Raw genomic sequence first — 13,898 nt, forward strand, 5'->3', positions numbered from 1 at the left:
CTTAAAGCTTTTGACCTGTTCCACTTGTGCACCACCAATGTAAATGGGGTCGTGCGGTCCGCTACTCCTTCTGAAGTCAACAACCAATTCCTTCGTCTTGCTGACATTGAGGGATTTATTGTAGATTTCTCTCTTTTTCCGAACCAATTTTCCAATATCCCTTGAAAACCATGGCTCTTTCAAACTTTTAACCTTTTCTTTCAACCTAACAGGAACATAAAGATTCTGTACCCTCAAAATTTCACCTTTAAATAGCCTCCATTTCTCTACTACATCCTTCCCATAAAACAAATTGTCCCAATTCAATCCTTCTAAATCCTATCGCATCTCCTCAAAGTTAGCCTTTGTACGTAACGCACAGTAATGTTTCACTGCTAAGGCCAATGTAATGGCTTATCTGCAATGTTCACTGCTGAGGTAACGGTTTCTCTGTAGCAGCAATGTTTGGGTTATGGCTGGAGATAACAGGATGCATGTTAGCCAATAAGAGATTGTTGCTCTGTCTTCTGAGTCTGGAAAGATTTTTTTTCGCGGTCCTTTGTCGAGGAGAGATGAAGAGAGAAGACAAGTGTGGAGAGCTGGTTGACGACTAGACGGAGTGGACTGGGATCTGAGGGTCCGAAGGTCGGCCACGTTCGGAGAAGATCGATGGTGGAAGAATGACTACTGAGTGAGCTCCAACGTGACTTTGGGCTCCTTTTTTTTTGTTTATTTTCATTACTAACCCTATATTCAGATTAAGATTCATAAAGTTCAATCATTTAATTGCATATGGTGTACTGTCTGATATTTTGCGTTGTGGGTTTGTAACTGGGGGTACATTACACAGCATCCACACAAACATGATTTACCCAGTTTGGCGGGGCCGAAGGCTGATTCCCCTAGACGAACACGAGCTGAGCGAGCCTGAGGGTTACATGTATATAAGCTATCTTGTGTATCTATATTTATTTGTGTTTTTTTTAGTATTGTGCTCTTTGTCTTATTGGTTTTTTTGTGCTGCATCGGATCCGGAGTAACAATTATTTCGTTCTCCTTTACACTTCTGTATAGGAAATCGATTGAACAGTCGCGAATCTCCTTCACGAAGAGCGCACTAAATCATGAAAAACAACAAAAGGAAAAATCGTCAGCAAACTCAATGTGAATTTTAAATAATGAAAAAAAAGAGGTATTTGCGGAGGCAGCTGAAAGTCTCAGCGGCGCTGGGAGGTGGGGGAGGTTTCCCCTTTCATCTGTTATTGGTTCAGATCAATTATTTGAAACGTTAGATTTTTTTCGGCACAAAATACCTAGATGGATATTTGGACGAAGAAACTTATAGACCGGAGATATACTTCAAAAGAAAGCACAATGTACAGTAATTGGCGTTTCTCCATTATTGGTGCGCGTAATTGGTTAACATTTGGGACTTTAGATGTTTTTTTCTGATTCCTGGTGGTCACGTACAGAAAATTCGACCGCCATCGTTAGTGGATATGAGTGACCTTTGATGCCGGGAGGAAAGTTGCCGCCGCAAAACGCCGTAGTGTAAGAGGCGCCAGAAATATGATCTTGAATTTGCATTTTAAGGTTTGGATTGAAGCTACTCTGTGGCATTGGCTGAACGCCAATTTACATCACAGTGATAAACGGTACAATGTTTTATCAGTTACACATTGTCTTGCCCTCCTGCGAAATATATGAGGCTGGCGAAGAAGTCGTCACGCAGTCCCGGAACCAGGAGCGCTTAGTTCTCACCCCATTACCAATTCGTCCCAAATCCAGATCTGGAGTCTGATTTCGGAGCGACAGGAAGGTCCTGTAAATCGAGAATACAGGCGGTCGGTGCCGGAGTGACTTGGTGAAATGACGGACGTGGTGCTAGTCGCCCCAAGCACCTTCCCCAGCTTGTGTAGAACTTGGGCGGCCTTTCTGCTGAGGGAGGCAAAGAGCCTCATACCGGTGAACTTCTGGAATGAGGCGAAAAGAATTGCACTGGTAGCCGGACCAGTGGTGAGTACATACAACCATAATCATAAAACAATAAGGTATAGTGCAGGCCCTTCAGCCCACAATGCGATGCTGACCCTTGCATCTATTTCAGATTAATCTGACCCTTCCCTTCATTTTTCTTTCATCCGTGTGCCTATCTAAGAATATCTTAAATGTCCCTAATGTGTCTGCCTCTACCACCACCCCTGGCAGGGCAGTGCAGGTAAACAAAAAGGTGCCAGATCATGGCAAGGTAGATTGTGAGGTCAGGACTCCGTCTTATCGTACATGAGGTCCCGTCAAGAGTCTGATTACAACGGGATAGTATCTGTCTTTGAACCGGGTTGTACGTGCTTGCAGGCTCTGTATCTGCCGCCCAATGGGAAGATGCCCCTCTCTCTGAGATTTACACTATCCACGTCTTGGAGATACCTTCAGCCAGATGTTCAGTTTCAATCATCTTTAGGAACACCTTGGCTACAAATCTGGGACCTGGGCTGGCTGCTCTGTGAGAAGTAGTGACCCCTTTATTCCTTCACACTCAACCCCCTTAGAACTGCCTATCCAACACACCATCTGGGCATTATGAGCAGAATTGCAGCAATGCTAGCAAGAGCTCCTGTCATCATTCTGGGCATCTATCAATCATTTGGTGTAGCGTGGTAGCATAGTGATCAGTGTAATGTTTTACAGTGCCAGTGACCTGGGTTCATTTCCTGCCGCTGTCTGTAAGGAGTTGTACATTCTCCCCATGACTACATGGGTTTCTTCCGGGTGCTCTGGTTTCCTCCCACATTCCAAAGGCGTACAGATTAGTAGGTTAATTGGTCACATGAGTGTAATTGGGCAGCATAGGCTCATTGGGCTGGGAGGGCCCTTTACTGGGCTGCATCCCTAAATCTAAAAGTTTATCTCATCTCCCAACAACAAGTAATACAGTCCAGGGAGTTTCTTTCAATCACTTCATTAAAATAAATACATTTTTCTTCTTCTTAAGACCATTTCCCCTACTGGGGCATAGGCTGCCGACAGCAGTTAACTTGAGTCCTTTGACTTGGACCAGTCTTTCAAGTTGTCCTCAGGTGTAGCCCAATTTCTTGGTGTGTCCTTTCTCTCCCAGGGATGAGTCCTTTAGTGTTTCTGTAGCTCTGGATTTTCACAGGATGGGGTTGCTAGCCCAATGCCAAACCCTTCTCCTGTCACAGCCAGGCCTGGGGCTGTTCATGGTGGAGTTTTGCTACTGGAGCACTGATGCTGTGTTCTTACGGCGGTAGTTCGGGTAAGGGGGATAACAATAAAGAGCGCCATGGAGCTCCCTAGATGCTGTCGGAGGATGGCGCTGGAGCCAGGTTTAATCGAGGCACTTTGTGGATTTGACTGTAGTTCACATTATGATGCGTTTTTCAAGGCTTTGATTCTGGCTGGCCTGCAGATAATGAGCACTGAGCAGAACTGAATATGGACTCTTTCGATTTTGTGTTTTTGCTCATTTTATTGTTGCCATTTGCGCAATTAGTTTCTTTTTACCCTTGGGGAGGTTGTCGTGGTGTGCTCACGAAAAGCTGGACCCAGGTGCGGAGGAACAGCAGGGTCCCCGGGAAGAGACGGAAACAAGAGGTTACATGTTGGAATCAGAACCTTGGAGGAGTGACACCACAAATGCATCTCTGGCACAATGAGCGCCACTAGGGCACTGAAACCACGAGGAAATCTGCAGATGCTGGAAATTCAAGCAACACACACAAAGGCTCTGTAGCTTAAGAGTTAGAACACTAGTCTTGTAAACCATAAATTCGTGAGTTGAAGTCTGATTGGAGCCTTCATATAGTGAGGCTCTGTAGCTCAAGAGTTAAAGCACTATTCTTGTAAACCACAAGTTCGTGAGTTCAAGTCTGACTGGAGCCTCCATATACGTTCACCAGCATTTTTTGTGTGTGTCACTAAGGCACTGAATGGGAGACTTCTTTAAATAATCTTAGAATGTGGGAAACAAGTGCCAGCCACAATTAACTTGACAAGATTAAACCGAAAACACAAGGGCTTATCAACTCTAGTTAAGACGCTGACTAGCAAACGCAGGTGCTCAAAATCACCTGGAAAATCAACGCTCTACGGCGAGCCGCAGGGCTCGTGACAGGGTGGTGGTGGTTAATGTTTGTCTTCGAACCGGTTCCATTGCTCTTTTTGTTCCGTGGCTGTCTTTGGAGAGATGAACCTCAGGGTTGTACGGCTATGCAAACATACTTCGTAAATAAATGCGCGTTGAATCTTTAGAATCCTTCGATTATTGCCTCAGTTGCTCAGGCCTACGCAGTGTGGACTCTGTTGACTCTGTGTTTTCAATCACTGTGACGTGGCGTAATATAAGTCAGTGCTGGTTAACCCACCAGACTAATATTTGAAGGCATGTTAGCATGGGGGGTGGCACGTTGGTTTCCAGTGCCAGCGATCAACAATTGGGGTTCAATTCCTGCCACTGCCTGTAAAGGGTTTGAACATTCTCCCCATGAACGTACACAGGGAGAAAGGGAAAACTGGTGTTTCAGTTCCCTCCAACGGTTTAGGGTTAGTAAGTTGAGGGGTATGCTATGTCAGCGCCAGAAGTGTGATGACATTTATAACATTCGCTGATTTGATTTGACGCACACTGGTGCATTTCACTGCAGGTGCTAATGTCTTGACGTACCTGTGACGAATAATGGGTGCCACGGTGGCATCGCTCTGTTACGGCTCGAGCAACGGAGTTTGGAGTTCACATCTGTCACTGTCTGTAAGGAGTTTGTACATCCTCTCCATGAATGCGTAGGTTTCCTCAGGCTGCTTGGGTTTCCTCCTGGAGTCCAAAGACATACAAGTTAGTAATTGGTCTTTGTAAATTGGCCTGTGATAAGGCTAATGTCACAGCCTTATTCAGCCAGAGGGGCCTGTTCTGTGCTGCATCTGGAAATAAATAAAATTAAAAACAAATAGGGCTAATTTTTAATCTTTGAATTATTGATATGGTGACGTGAGTTGAAATCCCACCATGGCAATGGAGAGAATTTAGAACAACCCAGAACATAGCAAGCAACAAAACAACAAAAGCAAATCAAACCCCATTCCTCCCTCCCTCCCACACACATGGACAGTCCTCCAACTCCATGACAAAACTCCAGCCTCCAGTCCCCAGTGATGTCCACACCCTCTAAATATTTAGAGCAAAAAACCGAGTTTGCAAGCTTAAACTGCTGAAGCATTGCAATGGACACATTTAAAGACTTTGCTCTCCTGGCTGGTCACTCAAATGTTCAGAAAGTTTAAAGTAAACATCTGATTTTCTTCATGTGATTGCAAAATAACTGTAAAAATCTAGGAAGTTTGCTGCAATAATGTAAAGTTTAACCTCGCAGTTTCACAGCTTGTAGGCAATGCTGACAAAGCAGTACTTATTACTAATCACAAGGGAGGTGGGAGTCTTCATGCGTGATTCCCTAAAGGTTAACTTGCAGGTTGAGGCTGTGGTAAGGAAGGCAAATGCAATGTTAGCGTTCATTTCAAGAGAACTAGAATATAAGAGCAAGGATGTAATGCTGAGGCTTTATAAGGCATTGGTCATACTGCCCTTGGAATATTGTGAACATCTTGGACGCTGATCTAAGAAAGAATATGCTGGCATTGGAAAGAGTCTAGAGAAGGTCTACAAGAATGATACCAGGAATGAAAGGTTAATATATTAGGAGTCTTTGATGGTTCTCGGCTTATACTCACTGAAGTTTAGAAGAAGGAGTATGGATCTCATTGAAACCTATTGTATATAATATTAATATTATTAATATAATATAATATAATATTAAGAGGGTAGGTAGAATGTGGAGAGGGTGTTTTCTCCAGTGGTGAAGTCTAGGACCAGAGGGCACAATCTCAGAATAGAAGGATGTCCTTTCAGAACAGAGATGAGGAGGAATTTCTTCAGTCCAAGGGTGGAGAATCTGTGGAATTCGTTGTCAGTGACGGCTGTGGAGGCCAAGTCATTGGGTATATTTAAAGTGGAGGCTGATAGGTTCTTAATTATCAAGGGCTTCAACGGATATTGGGAGAAGGCAGGAGAGTGGGGCTGAGAGGGATAATAAATCAGCCATGATGTTGGAGTAGACTAGATAGGCTAAGTGGCCTAATTCTGGTCCTAGCTCTTCTGGCTTTATGGACTAATCCTATGAATATCCTGTTTGCTGGTGCTTATACAAGCTCCGTACCATCTTAGATGTGATATAATGTCAGCAGTAGCTCAGTTAGTTTGGTACATCTGAAAGCCAGTTCAGAATTTTGCTCTGCCTTGAAGGTCGGAGGTAGGAGTCTGCAGAAATCATGAAAATTGGTGATGCTGTAGATAGAGAGGAAGGATATCTACGACTAAAGCTCGTTATAGGTTAGGTACAAAGCTGGACAGAGCACTGGCAAATGGAATTTAATCCTGACAAATATGAGGCAATGCATTTTAGGAAGTGAAATAGGGTTAACATGTATAGAGGAAATGGTGGACTGCCAGGAAACATTGATGGACAGAGGGACCTCAACTTCATTGTACCGTGAAAATGGCAATACAGCCAAATGTGAAGGTAAAATGCTTTCCTTCATAGGAGGGGACATGGAATGTAAGAAATGGGATGACACCAAAGACTCTATCAGATTTCTACAGATGTACTGTGAGACCATTCTAATTGGTGGCATCACTGTCTGGTATGGAGGGGCCCCTGCACAGTATGGGGAAAAACCGCAGGGGATTGTATGCTCAGTCAGCTCCATCATGAGCACTAGCCTCCCGCCATCGATGATGTCTTCAAAAGATGATGCCTCAAAAAGGTGACTTCTGTCATTAAGGATCCCCCATCACTCAGAGTACGCCCTCTTCTCATTACTACCATCAAGGAGGAGTTACAAGAGTCTGAAAGCATACAGGCAGTGTTGTAGGAACAGCTTCTTCCCCTCCACCATCAGATTTCTGAATGGGCAATGAACCCATGACACCACCTCATTGTTTTTGATTTCTTTTTGTTCTGCTTGTTTATTTATTTATACTGAAAATCTCTTATTGTAATTTATGCTATATTTTATGTATTTCAATGTACTGCTGCCACAAAACAGCAGATTTCATGTCATATGCGGTATGATAATAAATCTGATTGTGATTCAGTGCAAGATGGAGCCAGTGACCAACGTGACTAATGGCAACAGCCTGCAGACCGTTCACAGAAGTATCTCTTTTAAAAGGTAGACTTCTACTACGAACCTGTATGTGATCGGAGCCTGTAATTTACATTTTGTTAATGTGATTAAAATCGACGAGGACAAGAGTGGAAGGCAAGCGAGCGTTCAGTGCTATCTGCCTGCGTTTGACTGGTCTCCCTCTCCCTCTTGCTCGCTGCTGCCACAGGACGGTGCAAGGTTTGATTGGCACGGTTCGTGGATTAAAAGTCTCTGCAGGTCATGTTATCTGCTTCTGGTTACACCTTTTAATTGTTTGCTACTTTGCGCAATTTTGACTGGGCACTTCAACGCAAACTGGCTTTGTGGCCTGCAGTCAGCAGATGACACAACACTAAACTGAACTTTCCTAGACCGCTTCAAGGACTTTATGGTTTGACGTTTGATATTCTGTGTGTTACTCATTTTTTGCCATTTACACAGTTTGTTCTTTTTTTTTGCGCATTGGGTGTTTGATGTTTTATTTCAACGGGTTCCATGGTGTTTCTTTATTTCATAGCTGCCTGTGGGAAGATGAATCTCTGGTTAATATACTGCATACATACTTTGATAAGAAACGTACTTTGAATCTTTGATTATTTTACAACTTTATAAAAGACGGGTTAAACTGCACTCAGAGTATTGTGCTGGGGTGACTGTGACAGTGCAGTGATGAGGTCATACATTGATAGGTCACGTGTGTGAATGGGCGGCACGTGTTCATTAGGCTGGAAGGACCTGTTACTATGCTGTATCTCTAAATAAAAACTAAATATATCATGGTATGGGTGAGGCAGTGTGTAATGATGATATCTCTCCAACGAACACATGGTGTACCGTTCCAGAAAATGCTGGAGGAATTCAGCAGGTCAGGCAGCGTCTATGAAAATAAATAAACAGTCAATGTTTTGGGATGACACGGTTCGTCAGGACTGGAAAGGAAGGGGAGAAGTCAGGGTAAGAAGGAGGGGGAGAAGAGAAAGAAGTACAAGGTGGTAGGTCATAGGTGAAACCGGAAGAGGGACGAAGGGCTGGAGTAAAGAGCTGGGAAGTTAATCGGTGAGAGAAATAAAGGCTAGCGAAGGGGAAATCTGATAGGAGAGGACAGGATACCTTGGGGAAAAAGGGAAGGGGAGGAACCCCAGAGGGAAGTAAGAAGGGAAGGAGTGAGAGAGAAACAAGAAGAGGGAATGGTGAAGGGGGAGGGGGGGGAGAAAATTGCCAGAAGTTTGAGAAGACGATGTTCATGCCATCAGGTTAAGGGGCTACCCATACGGAATATAGTCTCATATCCCTTTTGCCAATCAACTGTCCAGCTCTTGGCTCCATCCCTCCCCCTCCTGTCTTCTCCTATCATTTCGGATCTCCCCCTCCCCCTCCCCCTCCCCCTCCCATTTTCAAATCTCTTACTAGCTCTTCTTTCAGTTCGTCCTGACGAAGGGTCTCGGCCCGAAACGTCGACTGTACCTCTTCCTCGAGATGCTGCCTGGCCTGCTGCGTTCACCAGCAACTTTGATGTGTGTTGCTTGAATTTCCAGCATCTGCAGAATTCCTCGTGTTTGCGGAATATAATCGTGTAGTTTTCGGATTGCTTGAATTAAAAGGATTGGATTAAAGAATTATGTGGGGCTGGATGGCTCGGGGTCCATTAGGCACTATCCAGATCTGCCACCTGCATTCCCTGCCTTCGGGCTTCCACGGGAGATATGCGACTGGTCGTGCTGCGTCCTTTTCCCTCAGAGCGAGAGAAAGCTCTGGGTGCAGGTCCACCTAGGAGTGTGAGATGTTGGCGGTTAGGCGGTGTTGGGATGTTGCTGAGAGCGAGAGATGTTGAAAAAGATTGAGATAGATCTATAAGACGTTGGTGAGATCTAATTTGGAGTACTGTGTGCAGTTCTCGTCACCTTCCTGCAAGGAAGCTATCAGTGAGACTGAAAGGAGTAGAGAAAAGCAAACGAGGACATTGCTGGGACACGAGGACCTGAGTTATAGGGAAAGTTAGAGTACAACTTTATTCCCTGGAGCATAGGAGTATGAGAGCAGGTTTGGTAGAGGTATATAAAATTATCAGTGGTAGACAGGATAAATGCAAGCAAACTTATTCTGCTGAAGTTGGGTGAGACCAGAACTAGAGGTCATAGATTTAGGGTGAAAGGTGAAATGTTTAAGGGGAACGTGAGCGGGCATGTCTTCACTCAGAGGGTGGTGAGAGTGTGGAACTAGCTGCCTGCGGAGTGGTGAGTGAGGGTTTGATTTCAACACTTATGAGCGGTCTGGTATGTACATGAACGGGAGGGGTATGCAGGGCTATGATCCCGATGCATGTCAATTAGATGAGGCTGAATAAATGGTAAAGCATGGACTAGATGGGCTGAAGGACCTGCTTCTGTGCTGTGGTGCTCTATGACTCTATAATTACCTCAAATAATTTTTTAAAAGTTTTAATACCATCACTCCAAATAAACTGATTCCTAAGCTCCGGAACCTGGGCCTTAGCACTCAGATCTGCAGCTGGATCTTCAACTTTCTCACAGACAGGACCCAGGCTGTAAAAATAGGGGACAAGCTCTCCTCTACAATTACTCTGAGCACCAGTGCTCCACAAGACCGTGTACTCAGCCCCCTGCTGTACTCATTGTGCACCCATGATTGTGTAGCCAAGTTTCCATCGAACTCAATATATAATTTTGCTGATGACACAACAATTGTAGGCCATATCTCGGGTAATGATGAGTTTGAGTACAGAGAGGAAATTAAGAACCTGGTGGCATGGTGCAAAGACAATAACCTATCCCTCAACGTCAGCAAGACGAAGGAATTGGTTGTTGACTTCAGAAGGAGTAGTGGACCACACAACCCCATTTACATTGGTGGTGCGCAAGTGGAACAGGTCAAAAGCTTTAAGTTCCTGGGGGTCAATATCACAAATGACCTGACTTGGTCCAACCAAGCAGAGTTCACTGCCAAGAAGGCCCACCAGCGCCTTTACTTCCTGAGAAAACTAAAGAAATTTGGCCTGTCCCCTAAAACCCTCACTAATTTTTATAGATACACCGTAGAAAGCATTCTTCTAGGGTGCATCACAACCTGGTGTGGAAGTTGTCCTGTCCAAGACCAAAAGAAGCTGCAGAAGATCGTGAACACGGTGCAGCACATCACACAAACCAATCTTCCATCCTTGGACTCACTTTACACCGCACGCTGTCGGAGCAGTGCTGCCAGGATAATCAAGGACACGACCCACCCAGCCAACACACTTTTCGTCCCTCTACCCTCTGGGAGAAGGTTCAGGAGGTTGAAGACTCATACGGTCAGATTTGGGAACAGCTTCTTTCCAACCGTGATAAGACTACTGAACGGATCCTGACCCGGATCTGGGCCGTACCCTCCAAATATCCGGACCTGCATCTCGGTTTTTGCACTACCTTACTTCCCATTTTTCTATTTTCTATTTATGATTTATAATTTAAATTTTTAATATTTACTAATTATAACTATTTTTAATATTTTTAGTATTTAATATTTGTAATCCAGGGAGTGTGAAGCGCAGAATCAAATATCACTGTGATGATTGTACGTTCTAGTACCAATTGTTTGGCGACAATAAAGTATAAAGTATAAAGATCCTGTTAAGGTATTTACACATGAAATCTAAATATAAAACAAGTGAACATAGAAAGGACAGGCCCTTCGATCCACAATGTTGTGCCGGCTATTTAACCTTCTCTAAGGTCAATTCCTCCTACATAGCCCTCCATTTTTCTTTCAACCACATGCATACCTAAGCGTCTCCTAAATGTCGCTAATGTACCTGCGTCTACTGCTCCTAGCAGAGCTTTCCACCACTCTCTGTGCGAAGATCATACCTCTTAACATTCCCCCATACTTTCCTCCAATCATCATAAAATTATGCAACGCACATAAAAGTTGCTGGTGAACGCAGCAGGCCAGGCAGCATCTCTAGGAAGAGGTACAGTCGACGTTTCAGGCCGAGACCCTTCGTCAGGACTAACTGAAGGAAGAGTGAGTAAGGGATCGACTGCACCTCTTCCTAGAGATGCTGCCTGGCCTGCTGCGTTCACCAGCAACTTTTATGTGTGTTGATAAAATTATGCTCCCTTGTATTAGCCATTTCCGCCCTGGGAAAAAGTCTCTGGCTGTCCACTCTATCTATGCCTCTTATCATCTTGTACACCTTGATCAAGTCACCTCTCATCATCCTTTGTCCCAAAGAGGAAAGCCCCATCTCACTCAGCCTATCCTCACAGGACATGCTCTCTAATCCAAGCAGCATCCAGGTAAGTTTCCTCGGCACCCTCTCTAACGCTTCCATATTCTTTCTATAATGAGCTAGCCAGAACTGAACACACTACTCCAAGTGTGGTCTAACTAGAGTTTTATAGAGATGCAACATTACCTTATGGGTCTTGAGTGCAGAAGGCCAACACACCATATGCCTTCTTTAGTACCCTGTCAGCTTGCACGTCAACTTTGAGGGATCTATGGACTCGTATCCCAAGGTTCCTCTGCTCCTCCATACTGCTACGAATCCTGCCCCTGACCTTGTACTCCGCCTTCACGTTTGACCTTTCAAAGTGAGTCACTTCACACTTTTACAAATTGTGCTCCATATGTCACTTCTCAGGGCAGCTCTGCATCCTGTCAACGTCCTGCTGGAATCCACAACAACGTTCTATGGACCCCTTGCTTAATGGTATTGGTCTGTGGTGTGAAAAAGCTTGGGAACCCCTGCCCTGCCCTGTCCACAACACCACCAACCTTAGTGCCTTCTGCAAACTTACCAACTCAACCCTTCCACTTCCTCATCTAAGTCACATTCTAATGAAAATTATTTTAAAATTTGTTCTGTGTTCTTTTCTTATTCAGCTCAGGGTATTCGCATCAGCGTCTCCAGACAAAGGAGACACTGCTCATGTGTCAAGGCCACAAGAAAGCACTTTATTAGAACTAGCATGAATACAATGCAGGAAGAAAAACAAATGTCTACAGTAGTAAGTCAAAATAATACTTCACATCCAGTAAGCAGGCTGATCTCTGCATGTGGGAGAGGAGCCACAGATCTGACAATCTCACACACAGCCTGTTTTTCCCCTCTCTCACTCTAGCTCGGACTCGACATACTCCGACTCTCCCGACATTCTTGTCGCTATCTCCTTAGCACTAGCATCAGCCGGGACCTTGCCTAAGACAAAACTGTCCCACTTACACACAGAAAGTTCCCTGTTTTATACCCTTCAAAGCCTCTTACTCTGGCACTTTCCCATCCCTTGGTGGTGCCAGCTGAATCCCCCCTTTATCTTTTACAATCTTCAGCCCAGACAAACATGTTTTCACCACCTAACACAATTATGGCTGCAGACTTGTACTTCCTTGACTTTCTCAAAACATTGCTGTAGACTGCTTCCTGTGTACCTTTTCAAAACAATCCCACTCCAAGCTAGCACTGTTTTGTCTTACAGACTTCCATTTCATTTTAACATATACAAAGCAGGAATCACATTTAACTCTTTCCTTACAATCATTTATAACAATCACGAAAAGCAGGGGTCCCAGAACAGATCCCTATGGAACATCACTAATCACTGACCTCCAGATAGAATATGCTCCAAGAATCAGAATCAGAATCAGGATCAGGTTTATTATCACCGGCATGTGATGTGAAATTTGTGAACTTAGCAGCAGCAGTTCAATGCAATACATAATCTAGCAGAGAGAGAAAAAAAATAAATAAAATAAAACATAATAATAAATAAACAAGTAAATCAATTACATATATTGAATAGATTTTTAAAATGTGCAAAAACAGATGCACTGTATATTAAAAAAAGTGAGGTAAGGTGCAAAGCTTCAATGTCCATTTAGGAATCGGATGGCAGAGGGGAAGAATCGCTGAGTGTGTTCCTCCAGACTTCTGTACCTCCTACCTGATGGTAACAGTGAGAAAAGGGCATGCCCTGGGTGCTGAGGTCCTTAATAATGGACACTGCCTTTCTGAAACACCACTCCCTGAAGATGTCCTGGGTACTTTGTAGGCTAGTGCCCAAGATAGAACTCACTAGATTTACAACCTTCTGCAGCTTCTTTCAGTCCTGTGCAGTAACCCGCCCCCCCCCATACCAGACAGCGATGCAGCCTGTCAGAATGCTCTCCATGGTACAACTATAGACGTTTTTGAGTGTATTTGTTGACATGCCAAATCTCTTCAAACTCCTAAAAAAGTAAAGCTGCTGTCTTGCCTTCTTTATGACTACATTGATATGTTGTGACCAGGTTAGATCCTCAGAGATCTTGACACCCAGGAAGTTGAAGCTGCTCACTCCCTCCACTTCTGATCCCTCTATGAAGATTGGTATGTGCTCCTTCGTCTTACCCTTCCTGAAGTCCACAATCAGCTCCTTCCTCTTACTGACATTGAGTGCCAGGTTGTTGCTGCGGCACCATTCCACCCAGTTGGCATGTTTCACTCCTGTATGCCGTCTCGTCACCACTACCCTTTGCCTTCTGTAGTAAGACAATTCAAAATCCAGACAGCCAATTTTCCCTGGATCCCATGCCACCTGACTTTCTGAATGAGCCTATCATGGAGAACCTTAAAAAATGCTTTACTCAAATCCAGACACACCACATCCACCACTCTACCTTCATCCATTTGTTTTGTCTCTTCCTCAACAAACACAATCAGG

The 13,898-nt window shown here is 44.3% G+C and overlaps 1 protein-coding gene across 4 annotated transcripts in view; it reads left to right on the forward strand.

Annotated features, from left to right (window-relative positions):
- Positions 1 to 1,514: 1,514 nt before the first annotated feature.
- LOC140187694 (multidrug and toxin extrusion protein 1-like) overlaps positions 1,515 to 13,898 on the forward strand; it is a 69,172-nt gene continuing 56,788 nt past the window's right edge. For 3 of the 4 annotated variants that reach the window (XM_072243241.1, XM_072243242.1, XM_072243245.1), the window contains exon 1: positions 1,515 to 1,995. In XM_072243241.1, the coding sequence (XP_072099342.1) occupies positions 1,849 to 1,995 (147 nt within the window). In that variant the 5' untranslated portion in view covers positions 1,515 to 1,848. Of the gene's footprint in view, positions 1,996 to 7,160; positions 7,222 to 13,898 lie in introns of those variants that run through there. The other variant, XM_072243244.1, reaches the window with a different exon arrangement.

This window comes from Mobula birostris, chromosome 25 (assembly GCF_030028105.1).
Source record: "Mobula birostris isolate sMobBir1 chromosome 25, sMobBir1.hap1, whole genome shotgun sequence".
NCBI lineage: Eukaryota > Metazoa > Chordata > Chondrichthyes > Myliobatiformes > Myliobatidae > Mobula > Mobula birostris.